This window comes from Meleagris gallopavo, chromosome 3, assembly GCF_000146605.3.
Source record: "Meleagris gallopavo isolate NT-WF06-2002-E0010 breed Aviagen turkey brand Nicholas breeding stock chromosome 3, Turkey_5.1, whole genome shotgun sequence".
Classification (NCBI taxonomy): domain Eukaryota; kingdom Metazoa; phylum Chordata; class Aves; order Galliformes; family Phasianidae; genus Meleagris; species Meleagris gallopavo.
Genome location: NC_015013.2, coordinates 58,024,330 through 58,049,972, shown reverse-complemented (window position 1 = coordinate 58,049,972; position 25,643 = coordinate 58,024,330). Strand labels below are relative to the sequence as shown.

Here is a 25,643-nt window from a genome sequence, read left to right as displayed (position 1 = left end):
CCCCCCAACAGAATCACAGAACAGCTTAGGGTGTAAGGAACTTTAGCAATTACCTAATTCCAATCCCAGTGCAAAGGGCAAGGCTGCCCCGCACCAGATGAGGCTGCAGAGGACCCCATCCAACCTGACCTTACACACCTTCAAGGACAGGGCATCCACAGCTTCTCTGGGCAGCCTATTCCGATGCCTCACCACCCTCTAAATAATTTCTTCATAACATCTAATGTAAATCTCTCTTCTTTCAGTTTAAAACTGTTCCCCCCTTGTCCTATCACTATAGCTGTATTTAGTAAAATACATCAGCCATGGAAAGACAAACCTAGCCTAACAGTATATATAGAGGCAGAGCCGCTGTTCTCAGGCTTGCTTCCACATTCCAAAAAGATGTTCACTCTCTAACAGTAAATAAGCACATCTGCCCTCTCTGGGGTACATTTCACAGCCATGCTTTGAAATCCAGGTTCATAAAGGAAGCCGAGAAGTATACTGTCCTACACACAAGCTCTCTTTCCTCCACTAGGAGATTTCCTTCAAGGAAGTGACTGGATGCCACACATGCCGCCATTCAACCTTTCTTCTATGTCACCAGTTCCTCCATCACACTGCATTCCCATTATCACAAGTAATACCCCTATCTATCAATTACAATTTCTACTTAACACCCTTTCCTCCAGAAAGAGAAAACCCAATACCACAGTTCTGACTTGGTACGTATGAGCTTACAGAGCAGTGATAGTAATTAAAATAATAAACGTCTTCTAAAATTTTGACATTCCACAAGAGACTTAGAATCGCTCTGCTGTTTTTGTTTTATTTTTTTTTAAACAGGACCTTAATTAGCTCCCAGTCCCTTCCATCAGGATACTTCTGTAGTGTTACCAAAACTCAAACAAATATGACATGAGCAGATGGCATCAGGTTTATCACTATGGGGAAAACCAGAGATCAATCGACTTGCTGTTTCACCTGACTGTAATGGACAAAGAAATTCTGTCCAGGCTCTCACTGCGGCAAGCAGCAAGAGCAACTAAAGCATTACACATCACCCAAACATTGGAAACTTACAGGAAGAAGTATTGAACAAGCTACGTATGTAAACAGTAGGCACACAAATTAAGAACACATACACATCTTGTATACTTATGTATATCAAGTATGCAGTGTAGGCATAAGTTTAAAAGCTATCCCTCTTTTTTGATTTGCAAAATCGCTACTGAAGTGTGCTTTATCTTCTTATATTTTTACCTCAAGTAAAACATACTCAACTTGAGGGAGAGAAAATGAAAACAATAAATAAAAGGGAGAAGTAGCATGTTTGGGTTTTTTCCCTGTTTTTTGCTTTGTTTTGACTGGATATAGCCAAAGGTGATCAGTTCAGCAAGTTTACAATTCTTGTTTTCTGTCTGCCTAACATTCACATAAATGCAAGCTTCAGAACTGTCACCAGTTTGATGAAGACACTGTGAGCTCTCATCTGTTGCTTGTAAGGACAGAGTGAAAAGCTTTAGAACACCAGCAATGAACCCAAAGGACCAACTGCAGCAAACACTACATGGAAGTACTCTAGAAGTAGAGTTGAGCACGGATAAGAGCGCTGTGGATATAACTGCACATTGCCCCAATCTATTTACATGACACCACTGCATATTATGATGTTTGTTTGTTTTTTTTTCTTTTTTTTCCCCTCCTACCGTGTCCATATCAGTAAATCCTCAAATTCAGCTTATATCCTTCATTTCTACAGCTATTTGCCACACTTGGGTACACACACCGTCACTTCCCTTCTGGGCATGAATATCTTTGCAGGGGAGCCCTACCAGCCTTGGGAATCTACTAGGCACAGCCAACCCTTGTGAATTTTTCTCCTTGCAAGCCACACACTGTGTATCTCACAGCCCTGGCACAAGGGCAGTTTCCAGACCCTCTTCTAAGGATCTTCAATGGGATTAACCAACATCAAGAGATATCTAGGTCTTGGGAGGCAGCCTAGGGTACTCCACTGTCAAGCAAGCCTTCTCACAGAAATAAATGAAGGCAGCAACTGAGTGGCTGTAGATATAATTGTTGCTGATACATTCATAAACAATAAGATATTGCAGCCACAAACAAGATAGTTTTATATTTACTTTCAGAAAATTGGTGTATGTAGTAAGACTTTAGGTAAGATGTAAGATATCTATCACTTTCCTAGCACCTTCCATACGTACCTAGGGGGGAAAAAAGCCCAAATTCTATGTTTTAGAGTTACTTTAAGCCTCCCTTCAGATTACAGACATGCACATTTAAGCCAGCACATACAAAAAAAGTTATAATTAAACTGTTGTTCGATACAATTCATAGGGAAACTCTAATGAGAACCTCATCACTACTCTCACCTGTAAGCTCACATGACAAAAAGAGCAAGTTTTCCCTAAAAGTATAAATATTTAATCGTGTTCTAATAGCATGTGAAATGAGGGAAATGGCCTCACATGCTTAAGAATCCAAACACTACAAAGGACTCAAATCAGAGTTGTATTCCTGTACACAGAAAGGAAGTCCTACGTAAGTATACCATACTTTCACAATAAAATCCGTAAGTACTTTCATTAAGTAACAAACTACCCTGAATTCTTCTATTGTTTGCAGCAAGATTTTTCAATTTTGGCAGGGTGTCTTGTAAGTGTGGCTTACAAACTTAAGCAAAATTAGTTTAAAGCATTAGAGGAAACACCACTACCACGCAAACTGCAATTTGGTTTGTTTAGAGCTGAAAAATTTCTTATTGATCAATATTTTATTTAGATGACTTACAACAGACCCCACCAGACAAGTAATAAAATATCCCTTTTCTTCTGTTTGCCATTTCTCCTTTCCCCAAGGTGAAAGTGCATTGTATCCACAATCAAAAGACAAAACGTTCTGGATTCATTACTTGAGCTAATGAAAGCACACCCTGTACTCAAGACTGTTCTGCTACAAATTAAAAAAAACAACAATAAACAATTAAAACACTCATATAATTCATCCAATCCCATAGATCTGTAATACAGTAAAATCATCTGTCACTTTGGTGGTGCCATAAGTTAACCCTAGCCTAAAACTTTTTTCCCCCATTTTCATATTTCAATTTATTGACATAACCTGATGAGAAGGATCTGATCTCAGATCCAAAAAAGGCCATATCTGGGAAATGTCTTCTGATACACAATGTCATCCACAGTACCTCAATCATCCTGTTCCTATTGTTTATGTCTCCTCTAAGTTTCAAGATGTTTTACTTGTTGCTATTTCAATCTCACAGCACATGTGAGCATGCTTACTACTAGGGGATTCACTGCTTAAAATGAACTAAAAGTTAACATTTTGTTGTGCAAAATGCCATTTCCTCAGTTACAAAGAAGTTCCACCTCAGAAGAGAAAATCCAAAAGCTCACTACCACTTTTACTTCTGTTAGTTTTTCCATATAACTTGGACTAACTTTTCGGATCCACTTTTATCTAGAAATTCAAAGGTTTCTCCAACAACCAAATGAGTCATTCCACAAGCCAAATAGCGAACATGCACTGCTGTATATGTATTTTACATTTTCAATTAATTACTTCAAATCCTTCAGAACAAAGAAGTACTCCAGTTAGTGTAACTTATGGAGCAAGTTCTGCTTCTGGGTACATAACTTTGACTCAAAGTAGTATCTCAAACATACAGACTGACTTCTCCTAGCTATTTCTAAACTTGCTGTCTTGTTCAGCACACAGGGTGGAAGAGACTCCTAGATTAAATCAGCTCTGAATAACTAAGATAATATCCTAAAGAGAAGACTCAGGCTACCTTGAAAACCTAAGCTCAGAAAAGGGACAGACTGCAAAGAGATGGTCTGCGATCAAAGCAGTAAACATCAGGGAAGATAACTTTTTTTTTCCCCCCCACCAGTTCTCAACTCACCATGATACTTTTCTAGTTCTTTCAAGAAATGCTTCCTTGTTTATTGTTGCTGCTCTTTTGTAAAACAACACATTTATTCCTAAACGTGGGTCTCCAGCAAAGGGCTTGCCATGGCCCCTCTTCTTGAGAAGTGCTCACCAACCATAGCCCCAAGCATCTATCCTATTTAGATAACCACTAGCTTCAGCATCAGAGCTATACAGCCTGGCTGTATGCTAAAAAGGCCCACATCCATTGCACTCTGTCTGTCTGGGCTTCCTCACATAAAGTGGGGAAAACATACTAGAGGAGAATTTAGAAGATGAATTCACTAGTAGCTGTTGAGGTTTTTCTTATTATGATTAAAATTACCATAAAAGAACTCAGTTAGCAATTAATTCTTTAGCAAGATATGAAAAGAGAGAGCTTGTGGGAAGAGTCAGTGTTTTTTATGAGATAGAGTGATATTCACAACATTGTTTACTGGATAATATATAGTAAATAAATCATCAGGCGGTAGCTCAGACAATACAAGCAGATATGTTGAACAGCAATTTATATCACAGAAGATCTGAAAGAAGGGGAACAGAGATAACGTAACTGCAGATTGCACCCTGCTTCGTAGGCATGAGGAATGTGTTGTGACAGTCCTACTTCTGACCTTTCTGAACTCTCAGTTTTGCAGTTTGCTGTCGTACAGCAAACTCAATCAGCTAAAATACGCGTACTAAAAATCACACTAACATTTTTATATCCTATAGCTTACTGTTGTTTTGTGAAGTTTACTTGCAGCAGACTTAGAGTATATGCAAACAAAACAAGGTATCATATATGAAACAAAGATGTCGTATACTAAGTATGTGGAAAGACAACAACAGGAGAGTTAAAAGCTATCTTTTTTAAAATAAAATCATATATTTAGATACGAGCATTTAATTTTCACTGTGTTCTTTAAGTCATCTCCCCTGATTTCTGTCTCCCCAAAACAGCGTTGTAGAATCACAGAATCATTAAGATTGGAAAAGAACTCCAAGGTTATCCAGTCCAACTATCCATCTACCATCAGTTTTTCCCCACTACACCACATCCCTCAGTCCATCATTTAAATGTTTCTTGAACACGTCCATGGACAGTGACTCCATCAGCTTCCTGGGCAGCCCATTCCAGCACCTGACCACTCTTCCAGAGAAGAAATTTTTCTAACATCCAACCTGAGACTTCCCTGACACAACTTGAGGCCATTTCCATGCTCACTTTCCAAAGCATGTAAAAGAGAAAGCAACAGAAAAACTCAACTGAATCGCCTACAGTTCTGTCAACTCACAGAAATGTAAACGCAAAAGGTACAATATATCTTCAGCAGCAATTCATTTTACACCAATGATACGCATTTTATGAGAGAAAAACGGCTAAAGATTTAATGGTGCCAATTAAAAAGCCGAGAGTTTGAATGGTTCGATGGCTGAGTCACAGACCTTTGCCTATAATAGGTTCCATTACAGCCCTGAGCTCAAGATGTGGGAAGAGGTTTGCAGATGAGTAAGAGGAATCAGTATTTCTAAATGCTATTGCAAATGACGGTGTCCTTTAAGCATTGCACAGTTGTGACTGTATCGGTTTGTGCTTCTCCAGATTCCTAGCTTTACTTCAGAAGTTCTGAAATTTGCAGACACTTTAAACCACAAATACTTCGACAGAAATTAAGCCGAGTGTGAAGCCCTCACAAATTTAAGTACGGTTTCATACACATGTCCAAACTTGAAACACTTCCATACTTCTTGTTATCACTCCTGATTTTAGATATTCATTTATGTTTACAGGTAAAAAGGTAAGACCAGATAGCTCAAGACTAAATTATTTTGTACTTAACCACAGGATACCTACCAGTGAGAAGAAGAAAAATTAAAGGTTAATATGCATCTCGATGATTCCCACTAAAACCAAGGAAGTATTTGTCTAATGGCACAATTTTGTATACAGCTCTGATAATTCACATGAACAACCATTATCCTTAAAACAGACATATGTATAGATTATCTTAAAGATCAGACATTGCTCTTTAAGACAACACCAGCTGATACTACTATAGCAAAGAAAAGGAATCAAGATGAAAGGTAAAACTGGCACGAAAATTGAGTATAAAACCAGCGATTAACATATTTAGCACAGAAAGTCTGATGTGTGTTCCAAGAATCAGAACGATTTAGGTTTAGGTCAGGATCTCCAAAAGGGCATCGAAAGCAAAAGCCAAGTGCTCTTTAAAGCGAAGTTTAATAAGGTTACGGAAAGTACTTTTTAAGATGGTAATGTGACAGCTGGAGGCACAGCTCAATGCCCTATGCAATCTTCACAAGTATCCTTCTCTGAAAGACTGGTGATAGGTTAAAAAAAAAAAAAAAAAACAAGATCTTGTTTAAATTTAAAATAACACATTTATTTTAACGAACATAATTTGGAATGTGACAAACATTGGACATTCTAGTTCAAAAATTCATAAAATGTGCTTTGAGTACCTGTTTATGTTTAATATTCTAGGGAAAAGGACATCTTATTAAAGCAAACAAGCAAGATGGGTAAGCCACACTTACCAAATTTTACATTAAAACCTGAAAAAAAGAGGCTGATTGCCCCCAGAGGTTCCTATAGTTAGTCTGCGCAATATAGTCAGAAAGAAAGAGCCATTACCTCTTTTACAAGCCTTACTCGGCTCACATCCTTAAAGCCTCCCAGCTATAAATACAAGTACTCAAACACCATAAAAAAAAACCCCGTGATTTCAGATGTTTGTATTTAGTACATCTTCCTTTGGCTAATAATTGCCCTTGCTCATGCAACAGCTGATGTACAAAATGCAGTAGTGCTACCTGACACAGGAAGGGTTACTTTTTAAAGAAAGGTACCACAGTTCCAAGGCCTGGTTACAATGGCTTTTCTATTCCTTATTTGCACAACTTTCCAAAAATACTGCAGAAGTCATTTTTATTTTGAGGCATTCTAGATAATAAAGGTTTGAGAAAAGTAGAAGTAAGCAATTTATGAAATTACAAGTCAACAGTTTCTGATTTACACAGCTACAGTATTTTAATATTATTGATACATTTCTAAGGAGTAGGTGAGTGCAGGAGATGCTGGTATCCAACTGCTGCACATCTTTAATTTGCAATAGGAATATAACCAAAAAGGCTCCTGAGAGAATTTCACGCCTTTCTTTTTTATGTTCGGTAGGAAATCTTGTTCCTCCTCAAGAGCATCCTGCACACAATGTCCCTAACAGACGAGATATGAATCAAAGAGTATAAAAGATGACAGAACAAACCCTTCCTTTAGAATTGCTTTCCAAAGAAACTGCACCAGGGCTTGGAGAGCAGAGCCCCCAGCCTGCCTCGATGGCTCCTAGACCTGTTAATCACCACCTAACCCCCATGTCCATCTCCATCCACAGAGGGAATTAGATCACAGCAGTGCTTTGGTTTTGGCTGAATTCCTACAAATGAGCACAGAGATGCCCAAAAGAGATGGAGAAAAGCAAATTTTCATCTTCTGCACCTGTATATAGGTACATTAGAGCAAAACAGGTAAAGTGGCTGAAAGAGAAATACAATGTCCGGATCAGACTACTCACAGCCCAGGTTTTCCTGTATAAAGCACTTCTCTCCACAACTTTTTCTTTGCTTTTGAACGCAAATGTCTACTTCTTCAACATCTGCAACTTAGAGGATGTGTTCAGAAGCTAAAAAAACATACTGATTGATTCTTCCACAGCTCTACGTCTGTGGCTTTCCAGCCATAAACTGGTGTTTTTGTAAGACTGACACAAGGTAGATATTTTCACATGTATTGGGTCCTACAGTTCTGCACAAGAACCTTTGAATACCCAATCTAGACATAGCAAAAGTCCCTTAGATGCGGAAAGCTACATTCTGAAGCTTCATCATTAGAAGATAAAGCAGAATGTGAAACTACTTCCTCCAGCTTTTTGCCATTCTGAGGACACAAATGTGTAACAAGCCAATCTGGCATCCAAGCATGGGCAACTGCTGAGGACAGAGCCGCACGTGACCCTGCTGCTGCCACAGGTGCCCTTCGAGTCCAGCTGTAGGCAGAGGAGGGTGGAGGATTGTGGCCTGCGTGACACCAGGCGTACCCTGAACAGCCCATTTCCATCTTGTCAAATGGAAACACTGATAGGGTTTGCTGGCCCCGTCAGCCTGTTCCAACTGACTCACGTTACTCATGTGTTCTCTGGCAGAAGTCAGCAGACGTGCAGGAGACACACAGAGCAGGCTACAGGCATGCTATGTGCTTACTAATACCAGCCTGTGAGACAATTCAGGTAGCAGACTTCAGACTTCAGTCTAACCGTTGACACCAGGTCCATGCTGAAGTGAGATTTATCTTGCAGTATACAACATTCTGCTGGCAATTTTCCCTTTATTTTTATTGCTTAATTTGTAAGCCTCTAGGAGTTTTCCCAGCAATAGTACCACAACTCTACTTAGAAACCTCCCCTACACGTGCTGTTGTTTAGTAGGTAAACCTGCCTTCTGCCATCACCTGTCCCAGATCACAGAGTCTCTGGAGCGTGTGGGCAGCATGCTGGAATTGCCAACTTGAGGAGACCTTAATGGACACCTGTGAATACAAAGTCAGAAGGGATCGACAGGTATCAGTTCTGTTTTTTTCTTGAAGTGGGAAGACAGCAGTTGTTCAAATGGCCTTCCCATTGCAGTATTTTATTAACTTCAGCATGACAAAGTGGGCTTGAAATCACAGACTTCTTTGAATGTAAATCCTTTGATGTTATGTATGCTGCCCAAGATCCATTTATGTCAAAGAGTCCAAGTTACTTCTCAAGCTCTCGCCTTTTAGTCACAGAAACAAAGAAAGTCTATGTGCTATAGACTTTGTGCTATTAGACATATTATCTAATATGCACGTGATGACATGTCATAGCCAGGCCTTTTTCCAGCTCCTGGAGTAATTGAACTAAACTAACAATTAAATCAGAAAATATCATTAAAACTAAACTTACCCCCTGCCTGCAAAAAAATACGCTTCCTTTTCTGCGGACAAACACCTCATTTAGAGGTACCAATTGAGATAACTCTTAATTATAGCATCTAAATCATATTTTAGTTATCCAGCCAGTCTGATTAACATTGTTCTACGAAACACTAAGCACCTTATCTTCAGTAAAAGACCACCTAATGAGCTCCAGCTGTTCTTCACAAAACCTATAGTAAAATGTAAAAATCCCTGCATAGCGGGTCTCAAATGCAATGCACCTATGCAATATCAGGATTTAATTTTGTTTTATTTTATAACTGGAATTGTGTCTAAAGCAACACATTACCACCTGTCCCTCTCCACCACCAAACTCGAGGCACAGCTTGGAACACAGCTCCCTGCTTTTAGTATTGAGCCCATTAGGGTTACTCTCTGCAAGCCGCAGCAGCCACATATTGATTACAGCCTCACTCCCAACTACACAACCTTTGCCATTCAGCAGCAGGAACTAGCAGCAGAAATAGCTGATGGTAAGCTGAGCTTTGGCCTTCAGTTTGTGGCCGTTGTGACAGTTTCTGGCTGCTACTGCGTGTCTTCCTCCATTATCCTATCCAGATGCATATTTCTGACAAAGTGCAGCCAAGCAAAATATTTCTGTGTTACATGACATGGGAAAGAAGTTCTTGATCTACGTGGGGCTATGCATTACACAGGGGAACTACAGAACTGTTCTGCAGCCTCATGCTTAGCACTGCTACCAAGCACCTCACAAACACGCAGGAATATTAACAATATAGTCATGAAACAAATGGCTAACAAGCAATCTATCTCAAATAGCAAGAATCCCCTAGATCCCAAAGATCATGTCTTAGTCACAGAATTATCAGCTTTTCAACAAGTTTTCTTGACATATTCCAAGGGAAGATAGCAGAGAAAAAGACCTAAGAACTAAGTAGTCTTCCAGTATTACAGGCATTTATCCATATTTCCACAAATGACACTCCTTGCCACAGTGAATATTTACAATATCCCATTAATAAACTGAGATCTGAAAAACAACTCCAAAGCTCAAAGTTTAGCATAGTTTTAGTAACTACTGTGCTTCACACACAGTTCTCTATGTAAAAGCAGAGATCACCACTTTACAGTAAGCACTGCTTTAGGTTCAAACACACACACTATAAACTACAATCCTCCCACTATATTTAGCAACAATTGCTAGAGAAAGACTTCTTCCAAAAATAAAATACAGGACTTCATATCATTAAGTGCTCGCATGTAAGGAAAATTACAGTATTATCACAGTTATCAGAGTCTTGCAGGGCCAAAAGAGATATGAAGTACCAGAACGCAAGTGGTAGAGGGCCATCTGGAGAGGGGGAGAGATGGAAAAGAAGAGTGTAAAGAATGAAGTTCATATTGACAGTTTGATTTCGGAAAGTTAGTTATGAAGCTTGTTACTCATCCTCTCTTTCTCTTTCTCTCTCTCTCTCTCTCTCTCTCTTATAATAAGAGCACTAAATTCAAAATCTATACAAAATTAAATTCTTAATTACAATGGTCATTATGTTCTTCGGCTGTAGAGTTACATAAGACAAAGTACTACCTAAGAACAATAAAAATTTACTAATGCTTTTCTAATTCAACTGATTCACTTATTCAGTCTGACAAAAAATAAAGGTCTGCTGTAAGTGGGTAGATATTCCTTTTGGAAACTTGTACTATGTGTGAAAATTTCTTCTTGACAGAAAAAAAATTTAACAAAATATAAAAAAGGGAAAGCCAAAATTGGTTTTCCCTAAAACATGCTATATCAACGTAAGTAAACAAACATTTTGCACTGTACACTGAAACGTTGCATTCTTTTAATTTCCCAAAATTAAAATATTCATAGTGTTCCGTAAAAACTTGCCAAGCTCCAGAAATTAAGATTTCTCAATGTTTAGTTTCTACAGTGTTAATCCATACATTGTGAACCCAATCCCAGGAGTGTAAGCTTGTTCAGGATAATACAAGAGCTGCAGAAGTAGAGGAAACAACTGCTCCCAGACCATTGGTACTGACACAGGGATGCACAGGTGATGGAGCAACAGAAGCAAAAAAATAATTCCTACTGACAGCTGCAAATCTATTGGAAAGTGATTCGCTTGTCACTTGTTTGCCACTTTCTTCCACACTTTGTGCAACTTCTCTGCTCCCAGACTAACCTCTAGCATTGCTGAATTCCTACACAAGAGGCATTGACATTTTGTTGCATGAATTTACTTCCGATCACCTCACCTCTTAAAAGCCTATTTCTTCCATTGGAGTCAGAAGAAGAGCAAGGAATTGACATGTTTTAGAGTACTGGATATCTGAATAAGAACCTGAATCGGGAGTTTTAAGACTTTGGGTCGTGAATAAATAATTTTTATGTCATTCATCAGTATTTTTCTCTTTATAAGCAGGGACAATATTGTTACTAACCTTGTCCAGCATTTGAGAGAAATTTAACTAAGTACTTTTAAGATAATGTATCAAGATCAATAAAAAGCAGTAAGAATGTTGGTTCAGGAGTTTATAAATCAAACTCATGCTCAGACCACTAAGCCATCCTATCTATCACTTCTGTTTCATCATAAAGAAGTCCCAGAAATTAATTTGAGTTTTATTTTTAAATTTTATTGCTTCTAAATGATTATGTTGAAGGGAAAAAAAGCAAACAAGGCATTCAAGCTCAAGGAAAACAATTCACTGATAGATATTGGAAGTGTCTTCCTTCACTTCAATGCACATGATGTACATATAACAAAAATGTGCACAGCTCCCTTTGCTGGAAAGAGGGCATTCTTTCATCTCTTCAGTAACAAAATAGTTGCAAATATCTCAGGTTGAAGAAGAGTTCTTTTTTAAAGAAATAAAATACACTTCCGAAAACAAATCCTATTTGTATGAAAAAAGGAGCAAAAGGGGAAAACTAAAGAGAACACACAAAGAAGTTTGAATCTGATCACTGCTGTAGTTCTATAAAACAGGGCCAAGCTTTGGCTTCTAATGCAGGTTCTAACCTACCTAAACTGAGGGGACACTAGAGCTGGTAACTGAGAGCAAGTTCTACAGCGGCTAGTGCTCATGTAAGGGTATTAACGGACATTCAGCTCAAGTCCAGAGGAAGGAGCAGCCCCTGTCTTCTCAGGCATTCCCACTCTTGCACCACCAGCTGGGCAATTCTGAGGTCAGCAGGAGCAGATGTGACCCAACCAGATGCAACCTGGCCAGAGGAGCATCCTTAAGAGCACAAGGGTTCACTGAGCAATTATGTGTGCTGACATAAAGAAAGGGTTAAGATTCTACATCCCGGATTTCATTCAGCTTTTTGTGGATTTTGTTTTATTTCAGCACTGACCAGCAAGGGCTCAGGAGGCAGGTGGCTCAAGCAGTGAGCACATGGACAGTGACTCCCTGAACTTCTCCATCTCAACTTGTGCACTGGCTGCTGGCCATTTCCTCTCTGTCTCTCCTGCTCAGTGCTGCTTCACTAAGTCAGCTCTGTTTTGCTTTCCTTTCCCTGAGCACTGCTTCCTGCCCATGTTTCCTACCACACTCCCCGGAACCAGTTTGCTTCCAGCCCCTTCTGTGAGCCTGTGCCTTGGTCAAAAGAAGATTTGCACAAAGAGATGCTTTAATTACGAAGGTGGGGGGCAGGGGTGAATTCAAGGATATTTCTTTCTTCTGAGCTGCTAATCTTTATGCTGTTGACCAAGAAGAAAAAAGCACCAAATATTTATAGATAATATCTCAAATGAAAAACCCAGCAGTTTGTTCCCCAAACCCAGACCACACTACCACTTGTAAAATACATATCCATAGCATTAAAAGAATGTTGACATCTAGAAAGATGAGAATCGTAGGATCATAGAACCATAGAATGGCCTGGGTTGAAAAGGACTTCAAAGATCATCGAGTTTCAACCCCTCTGCTATGTGCAGGACCACCAACCACCTGACCAGGCTGCCCAGAGCCACATCCAGCCTGGCTTTGAATGCATCCAAGAACGGGGCATCCACAACCTCTTTGGGCAGCTTGTTCCAGTGTGTCACCACCCTCTGTGTGAAAAACTTCCTCCTATGAGCATAAAGAAAGCAATGGGAGGTACAAAGACAACATATTTGATGCAATTCTGAGACATTGCTCAGGTGATACCATCTACTTTAAAAAAAAAAATAAAAATCTCATTCCAGTATGTTAGCTTCATAACTAACTGAATTATCAGCTCTTTCATTACAATTTGATTTAGAAAATTCCAAAGTCAAAAGCATTGTCCTTCTGAACTGAAGGAAGAAACAGCTTCTAAAGGCAAATGTTAAAAATCCAACTTCAAAGGCAAGGTTTCCACCAGAGTGGAAACAGGTACATCTACTGTAGTCTGAGGACAGAAAGAGGGGGCACTTATGCCAGCAAAGGCTGGTAAGTGTAAAACCATCATGCCTCAAATTCCACAGGTAAAAGCAGGATGGAAGACCAGGAGGACCCACAATAAAAACACAGGAAATTACTAATTCAACTGCAACTTACTCCTTACTAAAATTGTCACTGCATTTAACGAAAGAAAATAAAAGTCAAGTGTTTCTCCTTTCATTTATTCAAACTCTGCAGTGTTTAAAGTTATGTAAGCTGACAATGGTACAGATAGGAGAGTTCTTTCTACAATATCAGTTTTCAATCATGAAAAAAGCTTCCCTGAAACAACAGATTTAAATTTGTTCAAATAAATATAAAACATAAGAATGTGTTCAGTCATGGAAAAAGAAGATGATTGCCAAATCCCACTGGAAGACACCACCAGCAGATGAAAATACAGTATTTAAGAACTGAAGAGCAGCACAATTTAAAAATATTTCTAGTTAGGCGATTCCCCAAATAATCCAAATGATTCTGAAGGAAAAACACATTCGAGTCACCAACATATCATAGGAAGTTTCAACATAATCATGCTGAGGAACAAGTCTGGTAACTCTTAAGCCTTCGAAATCAGTATGCTGATGCAGACTTGTATTTTTATGCTAATGCTGCAAACTAGCTCTACCCAAAACTCAAGAGCAGATAATTTAATGGCACAAATTATTCTCATTCCAGTCAAATCACAGCACCTGAGGGAATAGGTATTCCTGAAGCTGCTTGTACCTCCTTAACACTTAAAAAAAATGAAAAATCTGTAGCCAAACTACCTCAAAACTACAAATATTTGGCCCAAAGGCCTACTAACTCCAGAACCACTCTAACCTCCCCTATATAAAAGAGCATAGAGCCTTCTAAAGGCTGAGGAAGAAATAAGTTTTTTGATCACTTAATACCAATTATTAGACTCAAATATATCTATGGAGTTTCAAAACACCAACTTTTGTGTCTTGGCAAAAACATTACATATCAGTTATTACAGCCTTTGAGACCTGGATGTGAACCAGCTCACAGCTGAACTAAGTTATTAGTGCTCCAAGATACCAACTAGAAGTGAAAGAGTCTGTCAATCAAAACAAGAAGTGCCCATCAGCAGTTTTTTGGGGTTTTTTTTGTTTGTTTGTTTTTCATTTTTGAAGCTGCTCTCCTTATTTACAGGAAAACAGTAAAAAAAAAATTCTAAGCATTCAATATCTGATAAAGTCTTCTCTGGAGAGGTGGGATAGTGCTTATGAATATTCACTTACAGGATAAATCCTAGACATCATTCTTTACTAAACAAGATTCCAGAACACAGTGAAAGTTAGTTAGTTATGCAAAGACAGTAAGAAGATGAGGACTCCTTCTCCCTACTATTCCCAGGCATTAAAAAATGCACGTAGTCAGGAAAATCCACTTCATTTGAGCGTGCCAGTAGTACTGACTTAACATGCACTCTCTGCTGAGTTAGAATATCGCTTCAGATCACTCCAGTTGATAACAGTTTGCATTAATACCCCTCTTCATTCTGGTATATCCAAGTATAAATTACGCTGCCTCAGCGTAAGCACGAAGTTTTAATTGCAGAAAGGCCTTGTAATTGGGATGAGTCTGCTGATGACTCAGCTGGACTTTCCCTGCCTCCTCCCCTACAAGGAAGAGTAGGAAACGTCAAAAGAATGCATTTATGCTGAAGAGAGCCAAGAGTTATCACGGAAAGCCAAGTCACACACCCACAGGTAAACAAGGCAGAATAAAGCTGGTAGTGAACTGGCAACGCCAAACAAAAACCTTCTCCAAAAGAGGCTGAGCACCTTCACACGGTATTTTTCAACCCTGGCAGCGCCGCTGTAGAGTCCTACCATTTAATCTAGTATCGAAGCTATTACCATAACTGTTTGTTGTTTAAGCATTCCTATATTTGATTATAAAGAATGTAGATCACATCATGTTTATGGTACACACGTAATGAATAGGGCTCGAAACTTCAGCCTACACAGTAGCCAGCAGCTACTGTAAACAAAAAGTTCCATAGAACAAAATGCCCAGCATAGTTTAGTCTTGGCAGAAAAACCTTACACTCAAATACTTTCAATGATTTTTGAAAGTGCTGATATTTAAGAGCAACTATACAGTATCAGAGTCCCCCTTCCCAAAGGCCTATCTAACCTGATATCCCATCTCTGATAAATCTGTGGAAGAATAAAAGAAGCAAATACATGTATAAAGGAGATGTATCTTGAGAACGTACTCTGCTACTTCTTTATGGCACAGGTCTGATGAGCCAAATTTGGTGTCTTTGCATTTATCCAACCCTGATGCATTTTTCTATACAACATCTCTGAGATCAGCAGCTTAACGTTTTGCTGTTTTGAGCGTGCCACCTGACAATTTGCTGAACACCCTTGAAGTATCCAGGAGATACAACCTTCTCCATGCACCCATATCGCTCACAGTTTCAAAACTGCATCTTCCCTTCTCCCCAAACCATCACTTCCTTCCCTTTAAGTACTGCTTACTTACTGAGGCCTAGGGAAGGGTCCCAGAGCTGCACAACACTTGCCACGTAGACATACCATGCACATATGCACAACACAACAGCAATCTGTGTTCTGCTCTCCACTATTTCTATAGCAGTGCCTACTGCTGTTTCTTTGACTGTCAGAGCACATTTTCAGATAGTCATCCAACAACCAGGATTCTGTTCCTAAGCAGAGATCTTTGTTAGACATTCAAACTGCCCAAGCATTATGCCTTGATTTACACAGCTTACAGCCAAGCAATTGATGTTCCTGTCATATTTCCAACCATTTAGCTTCATATTACTGCAGGCTCCACCTCACCCCTGCACTTGGCACTCAGTTTTGAGCACATTAAAGACAGCAGCAAATTTTGCATTGACTTTCTACTCTTTTCCACGTCACTTATGAATATTTTGGAGGGCAGAAGCTCACCAGCCCAACACAGATACTCCCCCAGTGCAAACAAGCTGCTCCTACCCTCTGCTTTGTACCTTGGCCAAGCAACTGGCCACCACAGAACCTGTCTCCCCACCCCACAGCCTTTGCTGAAGTACATTTCCAAAACAGGACTTGAAAATCAAGCACACCTACTGGGTGTCCCAACACTATGGTGGTGCATGTAAATACCTATAACTCAACTGAAGCCAGGAACTCACTGCTAACAAGGCCCTAATAACTACATCTAGCTCTCAGCTATTAATCTAGCCCTGCTAAGTTGTCAATCACCAGCTGTACCTCTCAGCCAAAATAAGTAGCAGTTTTGTACACACAGAGAAATAAAGAACTCTAGAATCGACACAGCAATTCTTTTCAAGTTAAAAGCAAAAGAACTTCACTTTCCTTCCAACATATCTAAAAACAAAACAGTAATTTGGTTAACCACAAGTATTACAGCCTTCCCATGATAAGACTAGCTTTAAATCACTGAAAAATAATTACTAAGATGGCTTCTGTTGATTTAAAAATACACAGGGATTTTCATTTCACCGCCTAAATTCATTTTGTTGATTCATTTTATACAAATAAAATCAAACCAGTCATTTAAATAACTGTTGCTCAGTGAACAGTTTTCTGCCAGCTGACATGAAGGAGAAACCACGACAGAGGCAGGATAGCTGCAGATTGTGCATTCAATCTTAAGAGCAGGGTTTTTTTGTTTTTTTTTTTTTTTTACACATCTGCATTTTTTTTCCCCAGGGGGTGAGGAGGAGCTGGGCTTTCACTGACTTTAACAATTTATATTTGATCCAAACGGTTTTCCAGGGGGAAATGCCTGCCTGTCAAGTGTTTCATTACTACAGTCAGATCTCAAACTAATTACTTAATGGGAAGGTATGTTAACAATAACTTTTACCAAATGAAAACTTAACAGAAGTAGGCTAACAGAGAAGTTACTTGGCTAGCTACAACTGTTTGAATTACTGATTTTAATCAAATAACTTGAGTTATAGTGTGGTTTTCCTCTAATTATTTAGTTTCAGCACTTACCTTCAAGTTATTCATCTGCAGTTCAAAACTCTTTGCTCAAAAACTATGAGCAATAGTTTGCACAGCTCATTTAAGAGTTGAGCTGTCTGTATTCTACCTCGCCAGTTAAAAGGAAACGAATGCCCCAAGAACATTTAAAATGCGTTCCCATTCCACAAGCAGACGTTCCCCTCCCAAACCATCTGCTGCTGCTAAAAAGAAGTTTACTGGATGATCAGATGAAATCACAGAATTAACTCCACTGCTGAAGACCGCAGCTTTAGAGCACAGCCCTTATTACAGTCATCTTAAGTCTTTTCACATCTCCTCCATCGCTAGCTGTGAAGGATATCAGTAATGCTGGGTTTTGTCCCTTTTATTTTACAAGTCTCATATTACCATTTCCACAATTTTCTTTCAAGTTTTTGTTTTTTTCTGCTGGATGCGTCAGTTCTCTTCAGGGTAAAAAACCAAGCATCTAACCTTGTACTCTTTTTCCTGAACCCTAAGCTTTTCTCTTTTGCACATATTTCTCCACGTCGTCATGCATCCTTTTCAAAATTTCTGCTAGTTCTCTTGGATTTTTCAGTGCAGTCTTGAGCACTTATGGGCTGCTTAGCCACGAAGACAATAACACAAGAGGCACCACTAAGAACTAACCAACCAGGAATGCACCACACTATGCCCATGCAAGAAGGGTTATTTACACTCTCCAAAGTGTGCACATGGAGGTGGGGGAGGGGGGAAAGAGGAAAGGCCACCATATGTACAACATTTCACACCTATTTTATGGGAGGCAGGGGAGAGAAAGACAGCCATGAAGCTTCCGCGTCCCCTTTCAAGGGCTGAGCTTCCTCTTCCTTTCAATGAAGTCTCTGTCCTTTCCCTCACCCCGAGGTAGCGCCGATAACCCTCCCAGGACTAGATTACCCTCCAGCATGCCCTATGCTACTCCCTTGGAGAATGTGGAAACCTCTCCCAGCTGCTGAGCTGCTCCATCCACCACTCCTCGTCAGCTGCCTCTCCACAGCACATACATCTGATTCCCAGACCCACCTCATGCTGTGTGGAGCAGCGAACAGAAGCAGCCGGCAGGCAGCAGAGGAGGGGACTGCTGAGCAGCTGCCTTCCTCGCAGTCCTGGGACACTGGCTAGGACAGCTGTTTTTATGATTTATTATATATTATTTATGGCTGATTGTAACATCGTATCATTATGACTGCATTCCAACAATTGTCTCCAAATATTTATAGGCAGAGCTACTTGGCATTAATTACTGATTGGCTTTAAAAATAATTAAACCTCTGATATCTTGGCCACCTATTCATTCAGTACCAAAAATCTCTAGAATGGTTGACTGATAGAGCCAGAGGCAAGCCATGGCAAACCCAAGGATCCCGAAAGTCACTTTTGCAGCTCAATGTACTAACACAAAGTCAAACTCACTAAGCTACAGAGGGATCAAGATGTTTAAATGTTTCTAGCTTTTAACTGAAAAATAACATGGAAGCAATATATTTTTCACCAAAACTTGGCAGATCAGAGCTTCAGTAAAATAGAACTTCTGTCTTACTTGAGATTTTATTTAAGCCTCAGAAGATTTGATTTTAGACTATGATTCACATCTGCTGAATTCTGTTGCATAAACTGCTGCCCCTTCACTTTTCAATTGCATTACTTTGTGATGAAATAAGTTCATCTTGAACATTTTTACACGCACAAAAATTTTAGTTTTAACTTAAAAACAAACAAAAAAATGAAAGAGAATAACATTTAGTATTTAAAGAAAATTCTCAATTTGACTAAAAAAAACTCCTTAAAATACACACTTCTTTTAGCAAGTTGCAAATACGAAAGTTATTAGCTTAAATTAGAATTCCCACACGTGCTTTCCATTTCCCCCTCAAAAGAACCAACAAGAAATTAAAAAAGCAGTACTCAGTTTGTCCTGTTGCTATATCATTTTTCAGTCTATCCATAAAGCCATCCTGTAATAATTACTGTAAAACATCAGCAAGCTACGTGAACCTTATTTTGCCTTTAGCTTCTGTGTACCAAGAAAGTCACATAGTGAGCAAAAGAACAGTGTAGTCAAGCAAGAACAGCTGCTTTGAAGCCACAGATCTCGTGCATACTCAAATGCATTTACAACCATGCAAAACTTTTTTTTTTTTTTTTTTTTATTCATCGGAAGCAGCTTACCTGAAGGACAGGCACTTTTTGTGGTGTGTTTTGTGGTGACTGGTGAAGCTGTGCCCAAGGCTGATGATGAGGATGTGGCGGTGGTGAAGACTGATGATGTATCCCTGGATGAGGCTGCATGGGAGGACAGGTTGGCATTTGCTGTTGAAAAGACTGCTGTTGACTAGGAAGCTGCTGGCCAGATATTAGTCGTTCTTGTATTGCTTGTGGATCCGTAAGGCCAACGCCTGGACAACCATTTGGTCTCATGTGCCCACCCATCTCCCGTGATGTTGAAGACATACCCATAAAAGGACGATTCTGTTGCATGTTTCGGGGGCCCATATTCCTTTGTCCAATTCCCATGGCACCAGGGGGCTGGTGTGATGGCTGAGGATGGGGTATATTTGGATAACTGCCAACTTCCATTGGTATTCCAGCACTACCAGGCCTAACCTGTGGAGGAGGCGTACCTGCTGGATTACTCATTGCTTTCATAGGTGACATGGGAGGTGGAGAGGCATAAGTTCCCTGAGGCTGTGAAGGGTGCATAGTTTGCGTGTTCATTTGGTTAAGTGAGCCACTAGGGTGGATGGGTTGCTGGTGCATTAGTCCTTGACCACTGTTTGATGGAAATCCTACAGCATTTGGGTATCTTGGTACAGACTGATTCATTGGAGTGTTATTTGTAAGGCCTAAATTCTGATTCATCCCTGTATTATTAACTAATCCCTGATTAAGGTTACTGTAAGGATATCGAGAATACTGCCCTGAGTTGTTTATAGTAGGTGAGGGTACCGTCTGGCTCCGAGAACTAAAATTAAGTGTTTGCGGCCTAACAGCACCCTGCTGGGGAGGATTAGGGGAGAATCTAGGGCTGTGGGCTACCGATTCTCCATGGAGAGCAGTGGGGGGATGGTGGTGAAATTGCTGGACTGAGTGTCGCAAAGAAGGTGCCATACTGGGATTCTGCTGGGGCACATGAGACAAGTGGCCAGGTCCTGAGGTGGCAATGAAAGGGTTTCCCTGATTGAGGCCTTCTTGGCCTTGAGAAAACTGGTTCATCCTCTGCTGTTGCGGCTGACCGTGCTGTTGCATTGAAAAATCACCACGAGCCATGTAGTTTCCCATCTGCTGCATGTGCTGAGGATGGCCCTGCCCGGGGGGTCCGGAGGGTGCTTGTGGCGGCTGTGTCGGTTGCGGCTGTTGCTGCTGCTGCTGGTATGGTGCTCTTATCTGGTCTGGCACTTGAACTGCCCGCGGCCCCCACATCGAGCCACTGTCTACGAAGGGTTGCCCGTGCCTTTCGTTCTGCATGCTGGGATAGACTCCCATCTGACCACTAGCACCGCTGCCATGAGGAACCTGAGGAACGGAAGGGTTGTGATACTGTGAATGAGGAGACGCTATACCATTCCCAGGGGCATTGCTTATCATTCTGTTCGGCTGATCCATCAGGTGCATTTTCTGCTGTTCGTATTGATTATAGTGATCAAAATGGGTCAACTTTGCTTGATTTTGATTTGCAGGGGGATGATGAAGAGATGACTGTAAAGAGGGAAATCCTTGATCCATGGGCATTTGCTGCCCCATAGGATTTACTGTGTTTTCAGGATATCCACATTCTCCAAGACCTTCCAACCCTTCACTGAAAATATTCCCATCTTCTCCAAACAGACTCATCATTCCTGGATCTGCCATCTTTTTGCAGCACACAGCTCCTTGGAGCTACAACTAGAACGCTAGTCTGTGCTTCACCTCGCCGAGGTGTTTTGTCCTCAAAGCCTTTAATCCTCAACTAATCTCCTTCATGTCATTCCATATTTCCTTAATTCTTTTGGACCACGCAGTGTCAGGCAAAGTCTGGTTACTGCTCCTAGAAGCGGGGGAAGGGAGAGAAAGAAAGGAAAATATTGAAATAAGTAACATCGGGCAACATAAAGAAAACACAGTTGACTGTTTTCTGTACAATGACAGCTAGTTTCAGCCCCCGAAACACATCTTAAAAATCGATTTCACTTCAAGAAGCCTGCATCATCTTTATCAGAAGCTTTATTATGATAGGGAGTTAGGAAGCAAGCAAAACAGTACCCTTAACCTTAAATTAATCCATTCACTACACTTCCTAGCGTTCCTTTCTTGGGTGGAATAGAACAAAAGAACACAACATGCAGCAGCAGCAGCTGCCACAGCAGGTAGGCAGATGCATGAATATAGCCAAGCAGCCCATCTGCCGAACTAAAGCCCTGAAAACGCTCTAGTTACCAACAGCATGTCCTTAACCTTATTCCCTTGAGCTGCGTAATCAGATGAGCAAGCAGAAGCACCGAGTCCTGCGACAGACTAAAGTTAGTCATACAGAGAACAGATTTCTCAAACACACAGAGGTGACCCTTGAAAATATACAAAACTCCAAGACCAAACTTAATGCTTAGGAGAAAAATACATATGTTTAGCTGTTGTTTGTTTTTGTTTTTTTTTTTAATATATCATTTATCTTAATTTAACAAAATTACAAACTGAAAGACAACTTGACAGGTCCACCCATTTCAGCAAAACTATTAGGTTCTTCATTCTATGACACAGTGGATCACTGAACCCATGCCATAATTTCCTTAACACCATCACCACCCTTCATTAGGCATCTTCAAGTAATCATGAGACTAATAGCAACCACAGCAATACAGAAGAGCACACTAAAGTTTTGTTCTGCCCATATTTACTATCTGTATAAATTGTGAAGGAGAATTAACTATGGCAAAAGAAATTAAATAGTAAAACAGTATGCACTTGGACTTGGGGGGCGAGAGGGGGGCGGGAAATGCTGTAACGCATGTTAACGGAACAGCTTCAGAGAATTTCCAAGTTAGTTTTTTCACAAGAAGCCTGGTGTGTGCTGAAATGCCTCCTTTTCCCCACAGCTATTCTGTCTGAGTTTGCTTTTTATGGCTCAAACTAGTCAGTCTAACGCTATCTTTCCTTTCTAGAACAAGAATTAGAAATGCTATGGCTATGGAAATGAACTTGAAGCTGGTAGTCAACAAAGCCCAACCATGCAGCAAATAAAAATAAGAAAACTATTGCTGCGTTGTTGTCATTATATGTAGAAACAGTACTTGCAGACATTGACTTGCCCTTAATAATCACCAATCACACAAAACCAGGTTTACCTACATGTACATTCACATCTCACATTTTGTTGCAGAAAAGGGATGCTTTCTGTCACTTTGGATGCAAAGTGCCAAGCTGGACTATTTCAACTGGAGGCAATTTGTCCCAAACAAGTCTCAGGGAGAAAATATCAGCACATTCATTACACTTCTTGCAATCATTGTCAAGATGAGTTTCTACAGCATGAAGCAGAGGGCACAAGGAAAAGCACAAGCATTTATCACTCCTCTTAAAATAGCATTTGAATGTCACCTTTAAAACTACACTCTTAAATCTCTTTAGTGCTCAGCTGGGATATTAACACTTATATTTCTAAATCACTTGAGGGTAAATTCCTACGAGCCACCTTCATGTCTCTTAATAGCTATTTCTTTTGATTTCATTTCCTTTATTAAGCAAAAGCCATCTGCAGCATTTCTCACCTCAATCAGTTCATTAAAATATAGCATAAGAAAGTTCCAACAAAGCAAGAAAGAGCTTCCTTCACTGAGGCGAGCTTTATGCGTTAGACTGCTCCAGAGCAAGGCATTCGGTCATGAAAATCCCTGCAGTGATTCAGGATCACCCAAAGACTTGTGACACTGCATGCTGCAGTCAGGAGCTGGCAAAGCTAGGAGTATCATACTGCTGGTCTGTGCCTAATGGAGCAGAATCACAGAATCACAGAATTGTAGGGGTTGGAAGAGACTCTAGAGATCATCGAGACCAACCCCCTGCCAAAGCAGGTTCCCTACACCAGGTCGCACAGGTAGGCGTCCAGGCAAGACTTGAATATCTCCAGAGAAGGAGACTCCACAACCTCCCTGGGCAGCCTGTTCCAGTGCTCCGTCACCCTCACCGTGAAGTTCTTACACACATTCGTGCAAAACTTCCTGTGCTGCAGCTTATGTCCGTTTCCCCTCGTCCTGTCTCCACGTACCACTGAAAAGAGACTGGCCTCACCGCTATGGCCGCCACATCTCAGATATTTATAAACCTGGATCAGGTCCCCTCTCAGTCGTCTTTTCTCAAGGCTAAACAGACCCAGTTCACTTAGCCTTTCTTCATAGGGGAGATGCTCCAGGCCCTTCACCATCTTTGTGGCCCTCCGCTGGACTCTTTCCAGAGATCCCTGTCTTTTTTGTACTGGGGAGCCCAGAACTGGACACAGTACTCCAGATGAGGCCTTACCAGGGCAGAGTAGAGGGGGGAGGAGTCACCTCCCTCGACCTGCTGGACACGCTCTTCTTAATGCACCCCAGAACTGCCATTGGCCTTTTTTGGCCACGAGGGCACACTGCTGGCTCATGGCCAACCTGTCATCCACCAGGATGCCCAGGTCCCTCTCTGCAGAGCTCCTCTCCAGCAGCTCATCCCCCAGCCTGTATTGGTGCATGCAATTATTCCTCCCTAGGTGTAAGACCCTACACTTGCTTTTGTTGAACCTCATCCGGTTTCTTACTGCCCAGCTCTCCAGCCTGTCCAGGTCTCGCTGAATGGCAGCACAGCCTTCAGGCGTGTCAGCCAATCCTCCCAACTTCGTATCATCAGCAAACTTGCTGAGGGTGAGCAGGCTCTTTGCTTGGAAATGCTAAGCAGCACAGGAGCAGTGCGCTCTCACCTCCCAGCTTCTATCCGGGCGATGTCAAACTTGAGATCAGTCGAGGATCTCTCTCCCCCTCAACAACTAAGCCTGCATACATTCACAGAATTCTGGACAGGTAAGAATTTGTGCTGATTTTGTTAGGTAAGGTACTAAAATGACCAAAGGTAGATATGCTGTACCCTCCTGAAACTCTAATGAAGTTTTGCAATAAAACAACCAAATTCCACAAGAATTCTCACTTTGCTATTTGTCACAGATAAGCTAACAGCATCTCCAGAAACACAGTTACACGAATAAGACACACATTTGAATTTGCTATGCTTACTGTTTGTCAGTTGACAGGCTTCCAATAAAACTCAGGCTCTAGTCAGCCACCAACAGTCAACATCAGCAAACAGTAGTTAGAGCCGGCTACTATACCCACAAAACCAAGTTAAAGTAGGGTAAGGGTTGTGTTTAAACAAACACACCTCAACACTGCTCAGCTGACTCCAACACAGCTTGCAGATCTGCACTAAAACCTGTATGGGAGGAGAGGTGTTCTAGGTTCCGCAGCACATCTGCTTTCCTCAGCACAGGGTCTTTAAAAAGAAAAGCAACTTTTTATGGTGCAGTTGTATCCAAACAAATCCATCGTCTAAATTAAGAATGAAAACACTGTTTGCCACTATTTATGATTTCAGCTCGGCATTTTTATCTGAAGTGTGAATTGGTTTCATGCTTGTGCTGTTAATGCTAAAGCTATTAGGCTTGGAACACAGCATGAGAATGCGTTTGAGAAGTTGTATCCAAGCCATAGCAGTATTTCTTCATTTAAGTTTGGCTTTAGATTTATGGCTGCAGTCCTTTACAGTCAGCTGTGCTCTCACCAAACCTTATTCTACTTCCCCAAATAAAAAAGTCACCCCTCTGATGTGATATACGACTAACAGTGCATGTTTAAGAATGAACAACAGTAGCAGCTACGATCTGATCAAAACAAGTTAACCACTTTTTGCTAAGAAAACAGTCGATGCTAGAATTTCCTAGTAAGCTCTCAACCTTTTATGTTAACAGGATAGATGCCTTCTAGATAGTTAAGCAAGTCACGAGAGTCACAATCTTATCATAAGTTACGATCATTTCTTCTCTTTTTCCACTGCAAGCAATGTTATTTTCCTGCTTAAATCCTCCAGGCTCAAAAATAAAAAAGCAACCACACTACAGATGTACACAAAGGTAAGTCCTCTACCAAGGTGTAATTCTAGCTAACATGCTCCCTAGGAAAATCTTTGGGAGGAAGTTCTTCACACAGAGGATGGTGACACACTGGAACAGGTGCCTAGAGAAGCTGTGGATGCCCCATCCCTGGAGGCATCCAAGGCCAGGCTGGATGTGGCTCTGGGCAGCC

General features: G+C 40.7%; 1 protein-coding gene across 1 annotated transcript in view; it reads right to left on the bottom strand.

Moving 5' to 3' along the window:
* CHD7 (chromodomain helicase DNA binding protein 7) overlaps nt 1-25,643 on the bottom strand; it is a 108,965-nt gene that overhangs the window by 63,507 nt on the left and 19,815 nt on the right. The window contains 1 exon segment of the mRNA XM_019614055.2: nt 19,519-21,373. Coding sequence (XP_019469600.1) covers nt 19,519-21,198 — 1,680 coding nt within the window. The 5' untranslated portion in view covers nt 21,199-21,373.